This window comes from Symphalangus syndactylus, chromosome 21 (genome assembly GCF_028878055.3).
Source record: "Symphalangus syndactylus isolate Jambi chromosome 21, NHGRI_mSymSyn1-v2.1_pri, whole genome shotgun sequence".
In the NCBI taxonomy this organism is placed as follows: Eukaryota; Metazoa; Chordata; class Mammalia; order Primates; family Hylobatidae; genus Symphalangus; species Symphalangus syndactylus.
Window position 1 is genome coordinate 77,593,567 of NC_072443.2, and position 22,885 is coordinate 77,616,451.

At 39.7% G+C, this 22,885-nt stretch overlaps 1 protein-coding gene across 4 annotated transcripts in view; it reads right to left on the minus strand.

Moving 5' to 3' along the window:
• The window catches only part of SLC25A26 (solute carrier family 25 member 26), a 172,001-nt gene extending 152,823 nt beyond the window's left edge, over window positions 1-19,178 (minus strand). Inside the window, exons 1-2 of one of the 4 annotated variants that reach the window (XM_055260373.2) lie at window positions 18,806-19,178; window positions 3,300-3,456 (exon numbers count right to left, since the gene is read on the minus strand). In XM_055260373.2, coding sequence (XP_055116348.1) covers window positions 3,300-3,456; window positions 18,806-18,838 — 190 coding nt within the window. In that variant the 5' untranslated portion in view covers window positions 18,839-19,178. The remainder of the gene's footprint in view (window positions 1-3,299; window positions 3,457-18,805) is intronic. The other 3 variants (XM_063630780.1, XM_055260374.2, XM_063630781.1) reach the window with 3 other exon arrangements.
• Window positions 19,179-22,885: the final 3,707 nt, after the last annotated feature.

Consider the following 22,885-nt stretch of genomic DNA (forward strand, 5'->3'; position numbering starts at 1 on the left):
TCAGTAAACTATCGCAAGGACAAAAAACCAAACACCGCATGTTCTCACTCATAGGTGGGAGTTGAACAATGAGAACACATTGACACAGGAAGGGGAACGTCACACTCCAGGGACTGTTGTGGGGTGGGGGGAGGGGGGAGGGACAGCATTAGGAGATATACCTAATGCTAAATGACGAGTTAATGGGTGCAGCACACCAACATGGCACATGGATACATATGTAACAAACCTGCACATTGTGCACTTATACCCTAAAACTTGTAATAAAAAAAAAAAAAGAGTCAGTGAGGCATTACCTTTTCCAGAAAGTCTTCCCTACGTGCCTAGGCTTAGCTAAGTTCCCCTTCTCTAGGCTTCCATTCTATCTTCGTATGCCTCTATCCCAGCAATTACATCATTATATGGAAATGATTTGGTTTTGCATTTTTTCCCATACTAGATGGTAATCTCTTTATATGTGAGAATGTATCTTGTATCTTTTATCTTCAGGGTTTTATACCTCAGAAACAACTATAAGTAATAAACATGATGTAAATACATTTCCTTACAGTAAAAAAAAAAAAAGAAAAAAAAAAGAAAAGAAAAGAAAAGAAAAGAAAAATGTCACCAAGGACATTGATTAGTAAGAAGAGAAGCAGGCAAATCCTTCACAGTATTCATGACAGAGCCAATCAAGAAAACCATAAGAGATTGTGGATGTGGCAAAAAAAAAAAAAAAAAAAAAAAAAAGGCTGCGGGTGAAGGGTTTCAAAATATAGATCTTAAATTCAAGAGCTAACAGACACCACACCAGAGGAATTAACAGAAGACAACTTGGTGGAGATGAGTGCTTCCAAACCAGTGTCAAATGACAAGGGAGAAGATGCAGAAGAAGGAATGCCAGAAAAGACAATGACATCAGACAATCTAGCAGAAAGGTTCTGATTATTAAAGACTGCTTTTGACTTCTTTTATGACAAGGACCCTTCTATACAATATGGGCACTGAAACTAAAGCAAATGGTGAAAGGATTGGTACCATATAGAATCATTTTTAGAGAAATGAAACAGCAGAAAGGTGAGACAGAAACTATGATATATTTCCACAAAGTTACACTATGTGAGCCTGCTTCTCTTGCCTCCCCTTCTACCTCCTCTACTTCTTCTGCCTCTGCCACCCCTGAGACACCAAAATCAACTCCTCTTTTTCCTCCTCCTCCTCAGCCTACTCAACATGAAGACCTTTATGATAATCCACTTCCACTTACTGAATATACCTTTTCTCTTCCTTATGATTTTCTTAGTATTTTTTCTCTAGCTTACCTGCTTGTCAGAATACAGTATATAAAACATTTGCCAGGCAGTGGCTCACACCTGTAATCCCAGCACTTTGGGAGGCCAAGGCAGGCACATCACATGAGGTAAGGATAACATAGTGAAACCCCGTCTCTACTAAAAATAAAAAAATTAGCCGGGTGTGGTGGCATGTGCCTGTAATCCCAGCTACTCTGGAGGCTGAAGCAGGAGAATCGCTTGAACCCAGGAGGTAGAGGCTGCAGTGACCTGAGATGGCACCACTGCACTCCAGCCTGGGGGGTGACACAGCTAGACTCCGTCTCAAAAAATAATAATAATAATAATAATAAAACACATAAACATGTGTTAATACATATCTTAACACACATACAAAGTATGTGTTAATTAACTGTTTATGCTATCATTAAGACAGCAGCAGGCTATCAGTAGTTAAGTTTTGGGGGAGTCAAAAATTATATTCTGATTTTTTACTGCACAGGGGGTTGACACCCCTAACCACCACAATGTTCAAGGGTCAACTGTATTTGTTTAGGCTCTTCAGTAATCAGGTGATTCCAAAGCGGACAAATTGGGGAACGCATGCCCCTCTCACATACTTAAAACTATGCTTGGCATGGAGTGGATGCTCAGTTAACAACTTGTTACAATTACTCAAAGTATTAACATACACAAAAATGGAAGGATGACCAAAACAGTTTGCCATTCTAATGATGGCTGGGGGATGGGGAAGGACAAGAGAAAAAAAGAAACAGAAATACTATTTTTCTCTTTGCACAACAAATCTTTACATGAATGCTATGCTCACAGATTGAACATTTAAGTGTCAGGTTAACATAAGAGAAAAAAATTCTCATGAATCATCCTGCAAAAAACGAAAGCAATCCCCAGAATTTAAGAATCTTCTAGAACTGTGGTTTTGTGGGTGTGTCTTATGTGTGGTGATTTTTCGTTTTGTTGCTTTAGATTACTTTCGAATGCCACTAGAGGCATCCAACAGTAAACAATAAAAATAAGTGTCTGCAAACAGTATACGAAGAAGCAGATTAAACAAAACAGATTACATTGACTAAAGAGTAAGGGCAACATAAGTCACACAACATGACTTCAGAACTAAAACAAAAAACACTGGAAGGAGAGTATCCAGAACATTAGTGAGAAACACTTGCATCATCTAAGAGCAATTTAATTAGGATAGAAATGTTTAATGCCTCTTAGGTTCGCCTGCTCTCTAAGATGCTCCAAAACAGCTATCATCAAACTTGGCTTCACAGTGGAGTCACCTTGGAAGTTATTACAACTCCTGATACCCAGGAAAGCCTAGACCAATTAAACTTCTAGGATGACACAGGACATCAGTATTTTTTAAGGCTTCCCAGTAGATTCTAATGTGCAGGCAAAGTTGAGAATGATTATTCTGAGGAATCACAACATTAAAATAACACTTTAAGGATTCTAGCTGGAAATTGTAACAACAAAATCAATTTTTAAAAGATTGCTTTTTTTTTCTATTACAAATATATTGAAATGGAATCCATAACACTATCTGATTCAAAAATAATGGGTTAGGCCCAGCACAGTGGCTCATGCCTACTATAATCCTAGCACTTTGGGAGCCCAAGATGGGCAGATTTCTTGAGCCTAGGAGTTCAAGACCAGCCTAGACAACATGGCAAAACCCATTCTCTACAAAAACTATAAAAATTAGCTGGGCGTGGTGGCACACGCCTGTAGTCCCAGCTACTTAGGGGGCTGAGGCAAGAGGATTGCTTGAGTCCAGGAGGTCCTGGTTGCAGTGAGCTATCATCTCACCACTGCACTCCCACCTGGGCGACAAAGTGAGACCCTGAGTAAAATAAATAAAAAATAATAATGACACCAGGTTAAAGAAGGAAATTCAGAAGATAAGCTTCAACACACAAGGAATTCTATGGCGGTAAGACCACACACCATTCTGAAAATCCCATCTTATCTTGGCTTTACAGAAGTGAGAATATAATTTTTTACCATTAGGAAAGGATCCAATAGCAGCAGAAGGAACACCAGCATATATTCCATGAAAACCACCAGCCTTATGAAATCCTTGGGGACTCTGCAGCCTGGTTTTAATGGTGTCCAGAGGAAATAATATCAAGTCAACAGAAACACCTGCTACCCCACCAGCCTTTGGAAAAAAAAAAAGAGGGAAGAAAAAGAAAAAAAAAAAGGTTACAACAAAATAAGCTCTCTACCACTTGCGGGCAAGGATAGGAAGACAGTCTTTAAAGCACATTTCTCATTCCTTTCGGTCCACAACTTCTGCGGCACAGCCTAAATCTAGTTTTCCTGGGAAAATAGCCATTATTGTGCTATATTTTTAAGTTGTAAATGTTATATTTTCTTTTTAAATCAATTTTTAATAAAAAAAATTTAAAACAAAATTTAATTCATTGTTAATACAGTACTCACATGGTTCAAAAAAAAAAAAAAAAAAAAGTCCAGATGTGGTGGCTCATGCCTCCCAGCAGTATGGGAGGCAGAGGTGGGAGGATCACTTGAGGCCAGGAGTCCAAGACCAGCCTGTGCAACAGAGTGAGACATCATCACTACAAAAAATAAAAAATTAAGCTGGGCATGGTGGCACATGCCTGTAGTTCCAGCTACTTGGGATGCTGAGGAACAAGGATCACTTGAGCTATGAGTCCAAGGGTTCAGTGAGCTATGATCCCGCCACTGCACTCTAGCATAGGTGACAGAGCAAGACCCTGTCTCTTAAAAATAAATAAATAGCCAACAAGCACAAATAAACCTCAGAAAAAAGGTAAAGAGCTCAAAGTCTCCTTCCAACCTTGTTCCTAATAACTCGGGTAAACCAGTTTTATTGGTTTTTTGCTGTATCCTTCCAAAGTTACTTTAAACATACACAAGCATGTATGAACATATAGTTTCAGTTTCTTTAAAAAGAAAAGATGATGTACAATATGCACTATTCTGTGCTTTTTTTTTTTTAACAATTTATCTTTTCACATCAGACCAAATGTTACGTTGTTGTCTTAACTAATAAGCACTGAATCCGAATTGACTCCTTTCAGACTGGAATTTTGAAACCGCTTATGATCTCTGTGAATCTGATCTGTATTTTAATAATCACACATCTAAGGACTCATATAGTATTCTCTTCGTTTTAAATGTATTTGAAAATTCCTTGCTAATTTTTAAATCAAGTGAATAAATTGATTTTTTTAAGAGCTAAATTCCTAAAGGAAATTAAAATCCAGCCCAAACTAGTCATCTCCCAAGAGATACCACGTTGCTTTGGGGAAGCTGTACTTGTAAAAACTCTTTAATTCCTGCTAAATGGATTTTGGGGGGAAAAAACTGATTAAGAATTAACTCTGTACCTCATGATTATAGTGACACATATGTAGAATATTTTAAAACTCGTTACACCTTAGTCAAAGAAAACAGAAATTGACAAAATATGAACACAAGGAGCATCAAAGGAAGGCTAATACATATGAATCCTTACATGTGTCATTATTAAAATACAGATCTAGATTCACAAGGATCACTAATTGTTTCAAAATGTGGGTCTCCAAAATGTCAATACAGATGCACTACTTATTAGTGAAAAAGACAAAAACATAACATTTGTTCTGATACCAAAAGATCACCCAGATTTAAAGGCATCATTTAAAGATGTGAGTCAAAATCAGTTTATAGTAGGCAGACAGAGGCAGTATAAAGAGGAAACTTTCCTACATAGTAATTTTTTTAACTAAATTGCTATTTTTTGCTATATTTTGAAATCAGAACCATGTGAATACATTACCTATTCAAACAGTAAAAGTACACATTTTTAAACTCTACATTTCATGCCAAAGGAAAAAAAAAATCAGTATTATTCAAACATACAACCGAAGTTCAAACTGATTGTTTCCATCTTTTTGAGTTTACAAAATGTGCAGATGCTACAAAGCTTGGTACCGAGCAAATACTATCTGCTTTACTTACCGCTCACCATAAAACCATCCCAGGAGTTAACTTGAAAAATGAAATACTTTAATGATAAATCCAATACCTATTTTCAAATTAACTAGCACAGGTTAACTATTAAAAATTAATTTACACTAGACAAGTACATTACTACAAATAGTAATACTATACTTCATTATCAGCCCAAAGACATGAAAGAAGCCCAAAGACCCTGAAGTTCTACTCTGCAAATTACCTAAGAAGACGTCACCCAAAAGGGCACAGAGATGTGCCAGCAGAGAAACCAAATAGTACCAAAAGAATATCCAATAATGTGGGATTTCTTTCTGGATATAAAGGTGGCCTTCCCTAAGTCATGGGGAAAAGTTCACAAGTAATATAGGAAAGTAAAAAGGCCAATTGTCAAAACTCTTCTTACTTCTTCTTTCAGGATTTTTATAAAACTCAGTAAGTAGAGCCGGGCATGGTGATATGTACCTGTAATCCCACCCATCAGGGAGGCTGAGGCAGGAGGATCGCTTCAGTCCAGGAGTTTGAGATTACAGTGAGCTATGATTATGCCCATGAATAGCCACTATGCTCCTGCCTGGGCAATACAGGAAGACGTCATCTCTAATAATAGTTTGGTAGGTAAATATTTTGCCTGCCTCTTCGTTTTCTCAAAATACAGAGAGAATAGAACCCTGGTGAAAATGTCTCATGCGACTAGATTATTTAAAAATATGCTGCACTTCACTCTAATTTTCTCTTTAATCTTAGCAGAGGATTCAGAGAAGTGCTATCTGCTGCTAAATTTTAATCAATAATTACTCTTTTAATCCAGTTGGCTACTTTACATGTATTGATTCTCTAACCCTTCTTTCATCACAATTCTTATCTTCTGAGGGAAAGAATGACCAGATTCAATCTACTTGTCTGGTAAAACTTGACTCAAGGATTACTAAACGCTTCTATCGATTTCAAACTTCTATATAACTCAAATGTCATTTAAATTCATAAGACTGAAAAAAAAAAAACAGCTAACAGAGAACCTGAAGAATACCTATATATTTACCCACACAACCACATATTTCAGATTTAAACAAAAACCTTAAGGAATGCCTATATCAATATCATTTTGTATGTAATTATGTAAAAAATATATAAGCCAGTAACAACTTAATTATAAAGAACTTTGTCAAACTCTTTCATTCTTTAGCCTGAAAATGTTATTTTGTTATAATCATATATCAGAAAGTTATCAGGCCAGTGATTCATTTCATAATTTATGGTAGCTTATACTGAAAAGTTCTAAATAGAAAAAAATCCAAAGAAATAGGACATAACCCAGATAACCAGCAAACCTTGCTAGAGCATCACAATGTATTCAGACCTTAATAACTTACAGATAAAATACATGTCTCTACCTTAAGTTAATAAATGTATGAAGTGTTGGCAGACTGTACAGAGGAAGTGCCTAATTAGTGCTCTGCAATTACTCTGAGAAGTTATAGGTCAGAATTACATGCTATAAAACTTTTTTTCTCAGGAGGAGGGAACACCACCATAAAAACAGCATCTCTGCTCCCCTCTAGGGCAAAACCAAACCATCTGTGCAATTTAACTAAGCAAAATTAACAGAGGCCACTGGCCTAAATGACAGCTAAGAAGAGCCAGCCATAACATTAACATGCCTTCTCAAGGGAAACATTCCCTGACAGTCTCGGTTTCCTCCACAATGAAGTGGCCACCCATAACTTGAACCACCATCTTCCTCACTGCAGAACTGCCACCTCTGCTTTCTGACATACCTGTCATCTTCCCCACTTCCCATTCATTCTCCCTGCAGTGCTCGCTGCCTCTCTGTACTAATCATTTTCATAAAATCCAAATTTCATCTTGCCACTCTCCAGCCTATAAATCTTCCAAACTTTCCAACAGCCCCAAGGATGAAGAAGAAAACCCTAGCATGGCCTTCCAGGCTCTGGAGGTTCTGGAGCCCCTCCAACTCCCAAAACTCGCACTATGTGCCCTTTGCTCAGTCCTTTCTTTCCACCTGATCTTTTCCTCTAAATCATCTGATCTTCCTCATTTCAAGGACTTTGTACAGATGCCCCCTAGTCTCCAGTTCAGGTTTAGATCCTGTTGTTTCCAAGCACTGAACACAATTTTAATTACATAGTTTCGCCTCTGACCATTTGTTCAGTACCAGTCCAATTAAACCACAAGATCTGTATCTGTTTTGTTTACTGTTTCCAGCACCAGCACACATTAATAGGAGGCATTCAATGGCTCTAATAAAGGGTTACTATCTATATTTTAGAAGGCACTACAAATCAACCTTAAAAAGGTACACTGAATTTTTTCAAAAATAGCAAAAGACAGGACCAGACAATTCCCAAAAGAAAAATATAAATGACTAACAAAAATATGAAAATATGATTCTCTGTCATTATCAAATAAAAATAAAATGTTTTCCCAATTAGAAAAAAATTAAAAATATGAAGAATGGATACGGGCACTGTTAACAAAAACATTACCATAATCTACCGGAGGACAATTTGGCAAAATGAACATTTTAAATTATCAAACCTTTGATCCAGTTATTACTAAGCATTTCATCCGCAGAAATAAATGCACAAATATACAAGAATGTCTACTACAGCATTTCTGTAATAATAAAAAATTGAAAACAACCTAAAAATCCATCCACTGGGGCCTTGTTAAGTAAATTATGTTATACACAAATAATGAATTGCTACACAGCCTTTAAAACAAAAGGTAGGCTGGGTGCAGTGGCTCATGTCTGTAGTCCTAGCTTCTGGGAGGCTGAGGTGGGATGCTCACTTGGGCCCAGCAGTTTGAGGTTGCAGTAAGCTATGATCATGCCACTGCCCTGCACTCTAGCTTGGGCAACAAAGCAAGATCTTGTCTCTAATTAAAAAAAAAAAAAAAAAAAAGGTCAACCCATACTTATTGGCACAGAAACATACACTATATTCTTAATCAATTTAGCTATAAAACAATATATGCTATATAATCCCATCTTTTAAAATGTGTAACTATTTGTATATGCATAATTAGAAGTTTGGAAGCATAAACAGTAAATTGCTAGAAGTTATTGCCTCTGTGGAAAGAGATTCAGGATGAGAAATACTACCGTTAATAATATTTCTTGTTAATTTTTTAACAAGAAATTATTAATTTTTAAATAATTTTTAACAATTTTAAATAACAAGAATTATTAATTTTTAAACAATCTTGTTAATTTTTTATTTGCTCAAGTTTTGTAATGAATATTACAAATATATAAAAGCTAAGTAAGCCATTCAAAAATTAATGCTTCCCCTGGGGAAAAAAAAAATCTCTAATTTACTGGTTGTACTTGATATATAGAAGCCACTCAGCAAACAGTAACTAAGAACCTCAACCTACTGACCCTAAGCTACCTCCTCTGCAGCTTCATGAAGCTTCACCCTCTATAGACCTTGGAGTATTCAACCAATCTGACTACTCAAACATCTCAAACATGTCCTGAAACAATTTATTTTTTGAGATGGAGTCTCACTCTGTCACCCAGTCTGGAGTACAGTGGCACAACCTCGGCTCAATGCAACCTCTGCCTCCCAGGTTCAAGCGATTCTCCTGACTCAGCCTCTGGAGTTGCTGAGACTACAGGCACATGCCACCATGACTGGCTAATTTTTATATTTTTCGCAGAACCAGAGTTTCACCCTGTTGGCCAGGCTGGTTTTGAACTCCTGACCTCAGGTGATCCACCAGCTTTGGCCTCCCAAAGTGCTGGGATTACAGGCATGAGCCACTGCACCCAGCTGTTTCCTAAAACTTCTCATTCCTGTGCTTCTGCTTAGGTTTTTCTCTCAGTCTAAAATTCCTTTTTTTTTTTTTTGAGGCAGAGTTTTGCTCTTGTTGCCCAAGCTGGAGTACAATGGCACAATCTTGGCTCACCGCAACCTTCACCTCCCAGGTTCAAGTCATTCTCCTGCCTCAGCCTCCCGAGTAGCTGGGATTACAGGCATGAGCCACCATGCCTGGCTAATTTTTTGTATTTTTAGTAGAGACAGGGTTTCTCCATGTTGGTCAGGCTGGTCTCGGACTCCAAACCTCAGGTGATCCGCCCACCTCGGCCTCCCAAAGTGCTGGGATTACAGGCATAAGCCACCACGCCCTGCTTAAAATTCCCTTCTTATCCTTGTCTCCTGCCTATTGCAGCCAGCAAACCACCATCGTCTCTACCCCCATACATACATACACATACACGCACACACACACCCCTGACAAAATCCTCTCCGTTCTTAAAGCTACAACCCAATGCACATTCCTCGTAAAGCCTTTCCCAATTTTCCAGTCAGAATTAAATGCTATGTCCTTGACTCTAGCATATAATGTTGTTTATATTTCACTTTTGGTACTAACCATCATATCCGACATTAAGATCCTTCAGAATAGAAACCAGATCAGTTAGTCATCTCTGTCTTTCTAAATATCTAACCCAGTGTCTCTTATGTAGCAGGGTTGCTAAAATAGAAATGTGGGATGATGAGATTAACACTTTGTAAAAAGAGGAAACGTTCAGAAGAAATCTTGCAGTCAAGCACTGCTCGGTGGTCCCTGTTCTGGTCTGCCGCAGCAACTGTGACAAACAAAAGCCAGGGTCAGCTATCTGCTGCTATTCTTCCCAGCATTCCGCAGCCACCATGACCACTTTGTGGAATACTCAGGTGGACTTCTCCAGAAATCTCTGCTTAATATTACCTCCTAATGGAAAGAACTGTATGCATTCAGTTTTTTTTAGTGAGGCTATTAGCAAGAATACAATAATAATCGTTCTAGAATCTGACTCGATTATTCTTCCATTTCTCCAGGAATTCTTTCAAATTAAGTATTGCCTAAGAACACAGCTTTGGCATCAAACAGATTTAGCTTCGGTTTCAACTTGGTCTTTGTATTAGTCTGTTCTCACACAGCTATGAAGAAATACCTGAGACAGGGTCATGTATAAAGAAAAGAGGTTTAGTTGACTCACAGCTCTGCACTGCTGGGGAGACCTCAAGAAACTTACAATCATGCCAGAGGCCAAAGGTGAAGCAGGCACCTTGTTCACAGGGCGGCAGGACACAGTGAGTGGAAGAGGGAAAATGTGAGACACTTATAAAGCCATCAGATCTCATGAGACTCACTCACCATCAGGAGAACAGCATGGGGGAACCGTCCCCATGATCCAATTACCTCCACCTTTGGCTCGTCCTTGACACATGGGGATTATAATTCAAGATGAAATTTTGGGTGGGGACCCAGCCAAACCATATCAGTCTTCTTAGGGAAACTAACCTCTCTAAGCCTTTGTTTCTTGACACATGAAAGAGGGAAAAGAGTACCTATACTTCATAGAGTTTTTGAGAATAAAATAAATGAGAACTAAACACAATCAGATGAACCTGTTATATGGTTAGCAAAATGCCTAGCCCTTAATCAATTATCAATAAACAGGAACTACTATTTTTAGAATTGTATTACTATAAACATCCTTCAAAGTTTGCTGGTACCAATACTGACATGCAAATACTAAAAACCATGCAAAAGCCTAAAGAGTACTTTACCAAACACTGAAGATGACATTCCTATATTCAACTCAACTGACAAATTCATATATTAAAATCTGTAAGTTCAAGTTTTTCACTAGCAATAATGAATTAAAAGCTCTTCTCAAATTCTGCTCTCTGGACAAGAATCCCCAGTGAACTGACTCAACAGAAACCAAATCATGTGATACATGATAGGAACATTCAGCATCAACTTCAAAAACTTAAGAGAAATATTAGTGTTCAAATTGCTTTATGATTCTTGTATTCGAACTTATATGTTAATTTTTTAAAGTAGAATATAAAATTGTACCTGTATGACCTCAGCTATGAAAAAGTTGCATAAGCACTTTTAAAGTGCTCAGTAAACAGTTAAGTGTTACCACCACTTGGAATTACATAATTAAGTTTTGTTTAGCATCTGCCTCCTACTAGACCCTAGATCCCTGAAGGTGGGGGACCACGTTTTTCAGGCATTCAACCCCAAACAACACAGCAAAGGCCAACAAATGTATCTGGTTAAGCATGTAAAAGACACCTGATTTGGGGAGGTGAGATAACTGTGGGTGTAACTTTTATCTTTCCTTTATTTGGAATTTAATGTTACCCAAATTTTGTCTGTATTACAAAAGATATAGTATTTAAAGCAACTTTCAATATGTAGTAGTAGGGTTTTGAAGTGGTAACAAAAGCACATTAACAAGTCACTTACAGCTAAGTTATCAAATACTAAAACTTTCCAAGTATGCCTTTCTTAAACAGAAAGAAAAATGAAAAAAGAAAGGTAGTCCCATCTCTGAGTACCAGAGATGCACAAAAAAAATGCCTCCATCACAGTGGTGGTTATCAATTGTGGTCCTTGCATGACTGGTGCTCTCCAAGCAGTGCTTTGCGTGCTCCACGGGCTGAGCAAAATTTGGAATATACTTGTGTTTAGATCATTTCTTGCTCAACACAAAAACAAGCAAAAAGGGAAGACTTGCTCACTCTGACATAAATGCCAAAAACAAACAAGTCACATAAGTCCTGACAAAGAGAAGCATAATTCTCAATTTTTTGTAAATTTGGAGATAATCTTTACTTTAAAAATGCCCTTTACTCCAAATTGAAAACTAGGAGGTCACTATCCACAAAAGATATGAGGCCAAACAAGAACAACAACAAAACAGAAAACCTCTTTTAATAGTATACCCAATACTTCATTCGTATTACCTTTCTTCACTCCACCCAAGAACCCCTGCCATCGTAACTCATATTGTTCCCATCAAGTCTTCTACTGCCTGTAGGTGGTTCTCAGCAGAAGGGTAGGTCCAGTGAGAAGACACCCAAGTATTATGAAAAAGCTCCCCAGATGACAGCACCAGCCAAAAATCACCTCACTAAATACAGGAAAACAAAAACTACAAGCGGTCCTCACTTTGCATGGCACCTACATACATGAATTTCAGTTACCATGATTTAAGTAAATATCATGAATCTCCCAACAACCCAGGTCAAATTTCAGTTACCACAGCATATTAACTATGAGTAACTGGATAAAGTGTAAACTTTACCACTTGTTCCGTCCACAAATCACAATGCAATGAACAGAAATCACTGCCTATTACTCAGTTTATGCACAGACGGCAAAGCAAATAGTTGTGTTACCTCCTTATCTCCCAGTAATAAATGCACATGACATTTTATAAAAATAGACAGAAAACTGATGAACAAAGATGAAAATGCAAAAAAAAAGAAAAGTGGTAACACAAAGTTAAATGAAAATCAGACAAAAATGGTATTACAGAAGAAACAGCTGGCCATGGAAATATTCACACTGCTGTCATTAATCTAGATAAGTAACTAGAAAAAATAAGTGAGAGCAAACTTCACACAAATGAGGAAAGTAGTTGTGATGACAAGGATGAAAATCTCCCAGAGTAAGTTATGCCAGCAAGTCTTCACGTTAAAGGAACTCACAACATTGAAAGCACAAAAAATAAAATGTTCAGACGTTGATCCAAACTGAGAAAGCAGTATGACAACTTGCTAAGGCATAAAAAGATGCTTCCTCTATAATACATAATGAGAACACAAGCAAATGTTCAAACTACTGTTGATAAGGTTTTGTCCAAAAAATTAATGTTTCTAATGTTTTTAATTACAGTGTACTAAATAAACATCAGCTTTGCCATTTTTTCCCTATATATTTACGACCAAAGCATTTTTAATGATTTGACAAAAATTCTTAGGGTCAGCCAGGTGTGGTGGCTTATACCTGTGACACCTCTCTCTACAAGAAACTTCTCTCTACAAAAAAAAGTTCTAAAAATTGTAAGAACAATATGGGCTGGGCTCAGTCACTCATGCCTGTAATCCCAGCACTTTGAAGCTGAGTCGGGAAGATTGCTTGAGGCCAGTACTTCAAGACCAGCCCTGGCAACACAGCAAGACCCTGTCTCTACAAAAAAAGAAAATTTTTAATTAAAAAATTAGCCAGGCATGGTTGGTGCATGCCTCTAGTCCCAGCTACTCAGGAGGCTGAGGTGGGAGGATCACTTGAGTGGAGACAGCACCACTGCACTCCAGCCTGGGCAACAGAGGAAGACCTTGACTCAAAAAAAAAGAACAGAACACATATGAAATGGTTTGGCTCTGGGTCCCCACCCAAATCTCATCTTGAATTGTAGCTCCCATAATTCCCACATGTTGTGGGAGGGGCCTGGTGGGAGGTAACTGAATCATAGTGGCAGGTCTTTCCCATTCTGTTCTGGTGATAGTGAGTAAGTCTCACAAGATCTGATGATCTTATAAAGGGGAGTTCTCCTGCACACACTCTCATCTGCAGCCATGTAAGACGTGACTTTGCTCCTCCTTTCCCTTCTACCATGATTGTGAGGCCCCTTCGCCAGCCATGTGGAACTATGAGTCAATTAAACCTCTTCCCTTTATAAATTACCCAGTCTTGTGTATGTCTTTATCAGCAGTGTGAGAACAGACTAATACAGTAAATTGGTACCCAGAGTAGGGTGCTACTACAAAGATACCTGAAAACGTGGGAGCAACTTCAGAATGGGTAACGAGCAGGGGTTGGAACAGTTTGGAGGGCTCAGAAGACAGGAAGATGTGGGAAAGTTTAGAACTTCCTAAAGACTTGTTGAATGCCTTTGACCAAAATGCTGACAGTGACATAGACAATAAAATCCAGACTGAGGTGGGCTCAGATGGAGATGAGGAACTTGTTGGTAACTGCAGTAAACGTCACTCTTGCTATGCAAAGTGACTGGCGGCATTTTGCCCCTACCCTAGAGATCTGTGAAACTTTGAACTTGAGAGAGATGATTTACGGTATCCAACGGAAGAAACTTCTAAGTGGCAAAGCATCCCAGAAGTGGCAAAGCATAAAAGTTTGGAAAATTTGCAGCCTGATGATGCAGTAAAAAAGAAAAACCTATTTTCTGGAGAAAAATTCAAACTGGCTGCAGAAATTTGCATAAATAACCAAGAGCCAAATGTTAATTGACAAGACAATCGGGAAAATGTCTTCAGGGCATGTCAGAGACCTTCATGGCAGCCCCTCCCATCACAGGCTCTGGAGGCCTAGGAGGGAAAAAATGGTTTCCTGGGCTGGGTCCAGGGCCCCCCTGCTGTGTGCAGCCCCAGGACTTGGTGCCCTGTGTCCCAGCCACTACAGCCGTGGCTAGAAGGGGCAAAGGTAGAGCTCAGGCTATGGCTTTTAAGGATGCAAGCCCCCAGCCTTGGCAGCTTCCACATGGTGTTGGTCCTGTGGGTGTGCAGAAGACAAGAACTGAGGTTTGGGAACCTCTGCCTAGATTTCAGGTGATGTATGGAAACGTTGGGATGTCCAGGCCGAGGTGTGCTGCAGGGGTGGGGCTCTCCTAGAGAACCTCCACTGGGGCAGTGTGGAAGGGAAATGTGGCGGCCCCAATAGGGAGTCCCCACCAGGGCACCACCTGGTGGAGCTGGGAGAAGAGGGCCACTGTCCTCCAGACCCCAGAACGGTAGATCCACTGACAGCTTGAACCCTGTGCCTGGAAAAGCCACAGACACTGAATGCCAGCCCATGAAAACAGCCAGGAGGGGAGCTGTATCCTGCAAAGCCACCATGGGAACCCACCTCTTATAGCAGCGTGACCTGGATGTAAGACATGGAGTCAAAGGAGATGATTTCAGAGCTTTAAGATTTGACTACCTTGTTGGATTTCAGACTTGCATGGGGCCTACAGCCCCTTCATTTTGGCCAGTCTCTCCCGTTTGCAATGGGTGTATTTACCCAATACCTGTAACCCCATTGTATCTAGGAAGTAATTAACTTGCTTTTGATTTTACAGGCTCATAGGCAGAAGGGACTTGCCTTGTCTCAGATGAGACTTTGGACTGTGGACTTTTGAGTTAATGCTAAAATGAGTTAAGACTTTGGGGACTGTTGAGAAGGCATGATTGGTTTTGAAATGTGAGGATATGAGATTCGGGAGAGGCCAGGGGTGGAATGATACGGTTTGGCTCTGTGTCCCCACCCAAATCTCATGTTGAATTGTAACTCTCATAATTCCCATGTGTTGTGGGAGGGACCTGGTGGGAGGTAATTGAATCATGGGGGCAGGTCTTTCCCTTGCTGCTCTGGTAAGAGTAAGTCTCACAGGATGTGATGGTTTTATAAAGGGGAGTTCCCCTGCACATGCTCTCGTGTCTGCAGCCACATAAGACCTGACTTGGCTCTTCCTTTGCCTTCGGCACAACTGTGAGGCCTCCCCAGCCAAATGGAACTGTGAGTCATTTAAGACTCTTTCCTTTATAAATTACCCAGTCTCAGGTATCTTTGTTAGCAGCATGAGAACAGACTAACACAATGTAATCCTACCACCAAAAATACTTAGTGTTATTTTGGAGTATTTCAATCTGGCTTTTTTTTTTTCCATGAATGGAGTAGGTTTTCACACAGCTTTAATTAGGCACAAGCAAATATACATACATGCAATGTTGTTTTTCTCTTAATTTTATCTCATAAGCATTTTCCATGTAATTATAGTACATTCTCTTCACAAGCACTTTTATGGCTGCAGACTAGTCCAAGAAATGGGTTTCCCAGTGTTTGCCTAATTCTTCCCCTCTGTCCCATGTTTTAGTAGCTTCTTATTGTCTTCACTGAGCTAAATGTTATTTATATAAATATCTTTAGGTTGCTAATACTTAGTTCCAGTTGCTTTCCTAAAAGTATGCACTGATCAATGTACTCTTCAAGGATTTTGTTTCTGGACAGCCCACTCTGTGCTCCAAATGATAATTAACATCCCAGAGGCTCTCCACTTCTTCAGTCCTCTTCATGAAGCTTTAGGAAGGGAGCATTTCAATGTCTGCTACTTGCCAGGCTCTGCTCTGCATGTTTAATGTTACCTCATTTAATTCTTCAAATCCAAGTTTCGAGACTTCAGCAATCATCTAGGCTTTTCGTTCAAAGTAGTACTGAGTGCTTACATAGTGCCAGGTACTGGTAACACACTAGTAAGCAAAACCAAACTCCCTCAGGAGTGTTCACTGTGTCTCAAAGGCACTCCAAGACATTAGAAAGTAGCCACTCCATTTCTGTACTACTCTGATAATAACACATTTCAATGGCTTCCACTACACTTCAAATGAAATCCAAATTATTTTCCCTAGCCCATAAAGCCCCACCTCAGCTGGCTTTGCCTACCCCTCCCATACCAACCCCTGCCATGCTATCCTTACCCATTAGGCCTCACCACTTGAAAACTCTAAGCTCTTTCCACTTGAGCCATTCCCTATGACTGAACCTCCCACTGTGATCATCAAAAATTCAAGCCTCTTCCTATCTTTTAGGTCTTGGCTGAAATGTCACCTCTTCATGGCTTTCCTGGGCCACTCCATCTAAGAGGTTCACCAGTATTTCCCTACTCTGTCGCATCTTCAGTTCATTTCTTTCACAGCACTTATTCACTGCAACTGTTTTATCTGTTGGCCTTTCTTCCCTACTTGAAATGGGGTTATTTGCAACTGTATCTATAAAGCCTACCACAATACCCAGTGGGCAGAATACATAGAAGATAAACTGTGTGCTGAATGCATAAATGTTTTTCCTTTACCTGGAATGAAATCTAGTTTCCTGAAACTTCCACCTATTGATTCTAATTTTACCCTCTATAAATACATTGGGCAAAAAGTATACTTTACTGCATGTGTATCATACTTTAATTAAGTATATACTAAATCCATTCTTTTGTTAACTGCAGCACTCACCTGTGTTTTAGCAATTGCGACCTTTGCTGACTTCAGAGAGTATCAAGAAGCAGGTAAGGGCACGACTCCCAGGTGACATCACCTGGGTTGGAATATGAGCTCCAATACTTACACACACGAAATGGATCGCACTTGTGTGATTTTGAACTAGTCATCTAACCTCTTGGTATCCCAGTTCCCTTATTTGGAAAATTAGGGTAAGATTCAATTATTGTGAGAATTAAATGGGATAATGTATGTAAAGAGCTTACCCCAGTTCCTGGCACAGGAATGTTAGCTGACAAACTACTGCTGCTGTGTCACCAGCTAGACAGGAAAGCTCCTTAAAAGCGGTAACATTGGCCGGGCACCGTGGCTCACGCCTGTAATCCCAGCACTTTGGGAGGCCGAGGTGGGTGGGATTACGAGGTCAGGAGATCGAGACCATCCTAGCTAACAAGGTGAAACCCCATCTCCACTAAAAACCCAAAAAATTAGCGGGGCGTAGTGGCGGGCGCCCGCAGTCCCAGCTACTCGAGAGGCTGAGGCAGGAGAATGGCATGAACCCGGGAGGTGGAGCTTGCGGTGAGCCGAGATGGCGCCACTGCACTCCAGCCTGGGCGAAGAGTGAGACTCCTTCTAAAAAAAAAAAAAAAAAAAAAAAGCGGTAACATTATCTCTTTATATTTCTAAAACCTACCTTATACAAGTTTCAACAAATCTAGATTTAAAGCTATCATCTACAAGTCTGGCTAAGACATCCCTACTTCCATATATTCCCCTAACACCCTGAACCTAGCCCACCTGTTATTTATCCTAACAGTCATTTTACTATTTTGTCTCTAACACCTGACCTTTAGGAGCAGGTCTAACTTGTTCACCATGTTATCCTCAACACCTGCAACACCAAAATTCGATAATTGAGTGAATAAATCACTGTGGGCCTCCATTTTCCCTATGAAAATCATTTTAAAAATTATTTATTGTCTGTCTCTGCCCATTCCACACAATGAAAACGTAGGCAGCCAAACTCTGGCTTAACCGCTGTGTCTAGTATCCCCTACCAGAGGCTCCAAAATATTTGGTAAAGGACTTTTTTTTTTTTCTGTTAATTCATGTTGATTCTCGTAGTTTTCTGCTACGGAATAAAACACGAAGCCTGTTTATTGACTCCGCAGCGTTCTTGATGAGCTATGTGTGCTCATCAATATTTCTCCAAAGCCTAGGCTTAGAGCAGAAATAGCAGATGATGTATTGAATGAACAGAAGGACATGTCATTTTCTAAGACTGAAAAGAGATGCAGTAAAATGAGAAACGTAGTATTGAATAGAAGGGCTGGGAGCGATTTGAGTAAGGTTTTTGTTGTTGTATTACATACATTTCTTTAATTCCGAAGGTCTCTAGAGTAGTTACACTATTTAATGAAAAAGCAGTTAACAGTGTATAATAGAAGCTCTTTTTTAAGTAAATGAGGGTGCAAAAGACAATGAGTCACCTTCCTTCCCCCACCTGTCTCTTATGACCTGGCAGTACAGACATAGCCTTGACAGCAGGCCCGCCGGTAGCCTGGGAGCCCCGTGCTCCCTCTCAGACCTGGCTGCCAGTAACCCGAGGACAGTCCAGAGCGCAAAACCGGAAGACAACCAGTGCAGAGAACCCCCACGGGCTCCAATGCCGGACGCCGGCACTCTGAGCAACCCACCCTACCGCCTCGCACTCACCACCAGCGCTGCCATGAACCCCGGCCGGTCCATGGTCGCTCAGACCTCGTCAAGGCTACAATCCAAGCCGGAGCAGAAGCGGATCACGTCCTCGCGCGCTGGGCGCCGCCATCTTTGAGGCGGGCCTGTCGTGCACTTCCGGGACCACGTGACGTAGAACCACAACAACTGCACGTGCAACGCGGGAGACCTGGGCCAAAGGGAGGGCCAAAGAGGAGGGGAGTGTGGTGGAGCTAAGGCTCGGCAAATCTCTTACCTCGGTTTCCTGCAGCAGCGTTGTGTGCAGCTAGACGGAGGAACTCTCGCGAGCAAAAGATCCTCAGCCGGGATCCAGGAGAGAGCAGCGGTAGAATGAGACCTGCGTGATTCTGAACTGTAAACCCAGAAGAGGCGTGGCTGTGGCGGAGGGAGGAGTCGTGAGGGGTAGTACTAACCTCGGGAGGCGCGATTCGGAATCCTAATCGGATATTTCGTTTTGGTTTATCTCTTAGTTTTGTCAAAAAATTTTATCTGAGTTTATATTAAATTAACTCATCAGAAGATTATTAAATAAAGATATAGAAAAAAAGATATAGAAAAATACATCAAAAGTTTCCGGACCGGAGCTAAAAATTAGCATCCTCCATTTCTCTTTACAGGCAGTTGTTGCACTTAAAATTATTTGTTTTTTCAGTTATTTACCTGCTCATGTTGTTCGCTTTTGTACTTGTGTGTACACCTCAAAGCACACGTTATTAAGTACTTAATAAAATTTCTTAGAGTGGACCTGTCTTTATATTTATTAAACAAACAAATACCTTGTAAACTTATGTGTATATTAAGGGCCAACTACATCTCAGACGTGGTGCTAAGTGATTGACAGACATTTTTTCATTTAATCCTTTCATCAACCCTATGATGTCAGCACCAATACTGTCCTGATTTTACAGAGGCTCCTTATGCTCCAACAAGTATCCAACTCAACGTGGCTACAGAGAACATAGCAGAGCAAGCACTGAAAATATATCTAATGCCCTCATCATCTTTCCTCAAAACTCTTAAAATAACCTGAGCAGGATCCTTGCCTGGCCTTTCTTCAATCCCTATTCTATAACACTGCTAGAATGATTCTTATAATTATTCTTATTCTCGTCTAGATAAAATGATCTAGAAATGATTCGCAGAATAGCTTCAGGTGTTAGACGGAATTCAAATTCTGAGCTATCACCTGCTGGGTTTGGGCGTAAGTTTTCCAAGATAAAGTTTTCTCCCCTGCAAAGTGGCAATAATGGTAGTAACTTTGTCATGCAGTAGTATTATATTAATAGATTAAATGAGATAATGTACTCAAGTTCTTAGCCTAGTTCCTGGCTCATAGAAAATGCTCTCTAAAGATGATAGTAATGTTATTTCCCTGCTTACAACTCCCCTCTGCTGCCAGTAGAGACAGACCAGCTCCCTAGCATGGTATACACCTCTCAGCTGGTGTCTCCTGTCAGTCTTCCCACTAGCCAGACTACACACAGACAGACTATACACTTTTAAGCCTCCTAATTTTGCCCGTGTTGTTTTCTCTACCCAGAATACCTTTCCCTATGCTGCCTGTAGGCCCTCTCAAAACATGCTAGTTCACTTTGTCAAGGCCAGCAGAAGAATCTTTGGTGCTGCTGTTTGTGACTTTCAAAGTCTCGTGTGTTTTGGTCAGGCCTACTCAGGATAATCTCAATTTTTATTAACTCAAAGTCAACTGATTAGAGACCTTAATTATACCTGCAAAATACCTTTTGCCATATACTATAACATTATCATGGTGGTAATGTTCTATCATACTCACAGGTCCCACTTACATTCAGTGGGGTGATTATGCAAAACACATTAGGGGCCAGGAATCTTGAGGGCCACCTTAGAATCATGCCTACTTCACATTCCTATAAACCCTCACTGGCAGCCTCCTCAAAGGCCATCAAGGTTCTATCAGTAAGATTTCACTGACATTTCCCTCACAGTCTTCCCACCTTTCACCTACTGCCTGGTGCCAATGGCACTCCCACAGTTTAGGAATTACAGTAGCACCCACCTCCAAGTACCAAAATCCATATTATTTGTCGATTTCTGCATAACAAATTACCCCCAAAATTTAACAGACTAAAGCAACAATAAGCTTGTATTACCTCACACAGTTTTCATACGTCAAGAATCAAGGAGTCATTTAGCTGCATGGTTAAGACTCAGAAATTTTCATGACACTACAGTTAAGATGGTGGCCAAGGCCATATCATAAAACTTGATTATGACTGCAGGATCCAGTTCCAAGATGGCTCACTCCCATAACTGGCAGATTAGTGCTAGCTATTGGCAGGTAGCCTTACTCCCTCATGGCATAGATCTCTCCGTAGTGCTGCTTGAGTGTCTTCGTGATATAGTAGCTGGTTTTTCCTAGAGTGAGTGGTCTGAAAGAGAACAAGACAGAAGCTACAAAGTCTTTTACGACCTGTCCTCATAAATTACTCAGTTGTCATTCCAGCAATAGTCTACTGTTTACACAAGTCATCCACATTTATTGTGGGGCTGGGCTACCCAAAAGCATAAATACTGGAAGATGAGGATCACTGGGTGCCATCTTGGAAACTGATTACCACATCAGGGAAATGCCAGTGAACATTACAATGAGATATGAATACACTAGAACTCACTAGAGTGGCTGAAATTAAAAAGGCCAAGTGTTGACAAGGATGAGAAGCAACTGGAAATCTCATACATTGCTGTTTCGAATTTTATGTGGTACAACCATTATAAAATCCAATGCCACACTTAGGTATTTACCGGAGAGAACTAAACATTTATACAAATATTTTTACATTGTATTTCAAAGCAGCTTTATCCATAATAGTCAAAAAATGAAAACAACCTGAATGTCTATCAACTAGCGATATAAACATATTATGATACATCTTAAAATGGAACATCACTCAACAATAAAAGGACATGAATTACTGATATGTGAAACAACACAGATTAATCTGAAAGCATTATGCTATGTCAAAAAAAAAGACTACATATATTGTGATTCCACTTACATGAAATTCTGCAAAAGACAAAATTATAGCGATAGAAAGTATATAAATGGTTTCCAGGTGGTGGAGGTAGAGGCAAAGTATTGACTACAAAGTGGGCACAAAAGAACAGTTTGCAATGATGAAGCTATTCTCTTGTTATTATTGTGATAGTAGTTGCATGGGTGTGTAGATTTACTCAAATGCATAGACTTGCACAATTAGAATGGTTGTACTTAGTATATATAAACTATAAGACTGGGGTGCCATAGCTCACGCCTGTAATCTCAGCACTTTGGGGGGCCAAGGTGGACGGATCACCTGAAGTCAGAAGTTTGAGACCAGCCTGGCCAACACGGTGAAACCCTGTCTTTACTAAAAATAGAAAAAATTAGCCGAGTGTGGTGACGTGCGCCTGGAGTCCCAACTACTCGGAAGGCTGAGGCAGGAGAATCGCTTGAACCCAAGAGGCAGAGGTTGCGGTGAGCTGAGATTGTGCCACTGCACTCCAGCCTGGGTGACAAGAGCGAGACTCCATCTCAAAAAAAAAAAAAAAGTATATGTAAATTACAGCTCAATAAAGTTGATTAAAATATTACTATCTCGCAGGATGATGAGGAATAAATAATATATGGACAGAAAGTTTTAGTCCAGTGCTTGTCATATAGAAAATATTGGGTTTATTCTGTATTTTCCTATTTAAGTTAGAGATTCTGAATATTATGAATGAGAGACTGATAAGTTATCAAGGTGCATAAGTATTTTGTGATATATACTACTATAGCTTCCTGGGTGAAAATAAATCTTATTTCTAGCTACTAATGTTCCTGGAAGTTTTTGATGTAATTCCTTCCCTAAGAGAAAATTTAATCTAGACTTATAACTTTAATTTTGATTTAATACATCCTTTGAAGTAAAATTAAGAAAAAAAATTCCTTTCCTCTTCAATGCAATGATTGTCTTAACTTTGCAAGAAAAAATTGTGTTGATGTCGTTTTCTGGTAACTTGGAGGGAAATGTAATTTATCAGGTATCTTTCAGAATCAAG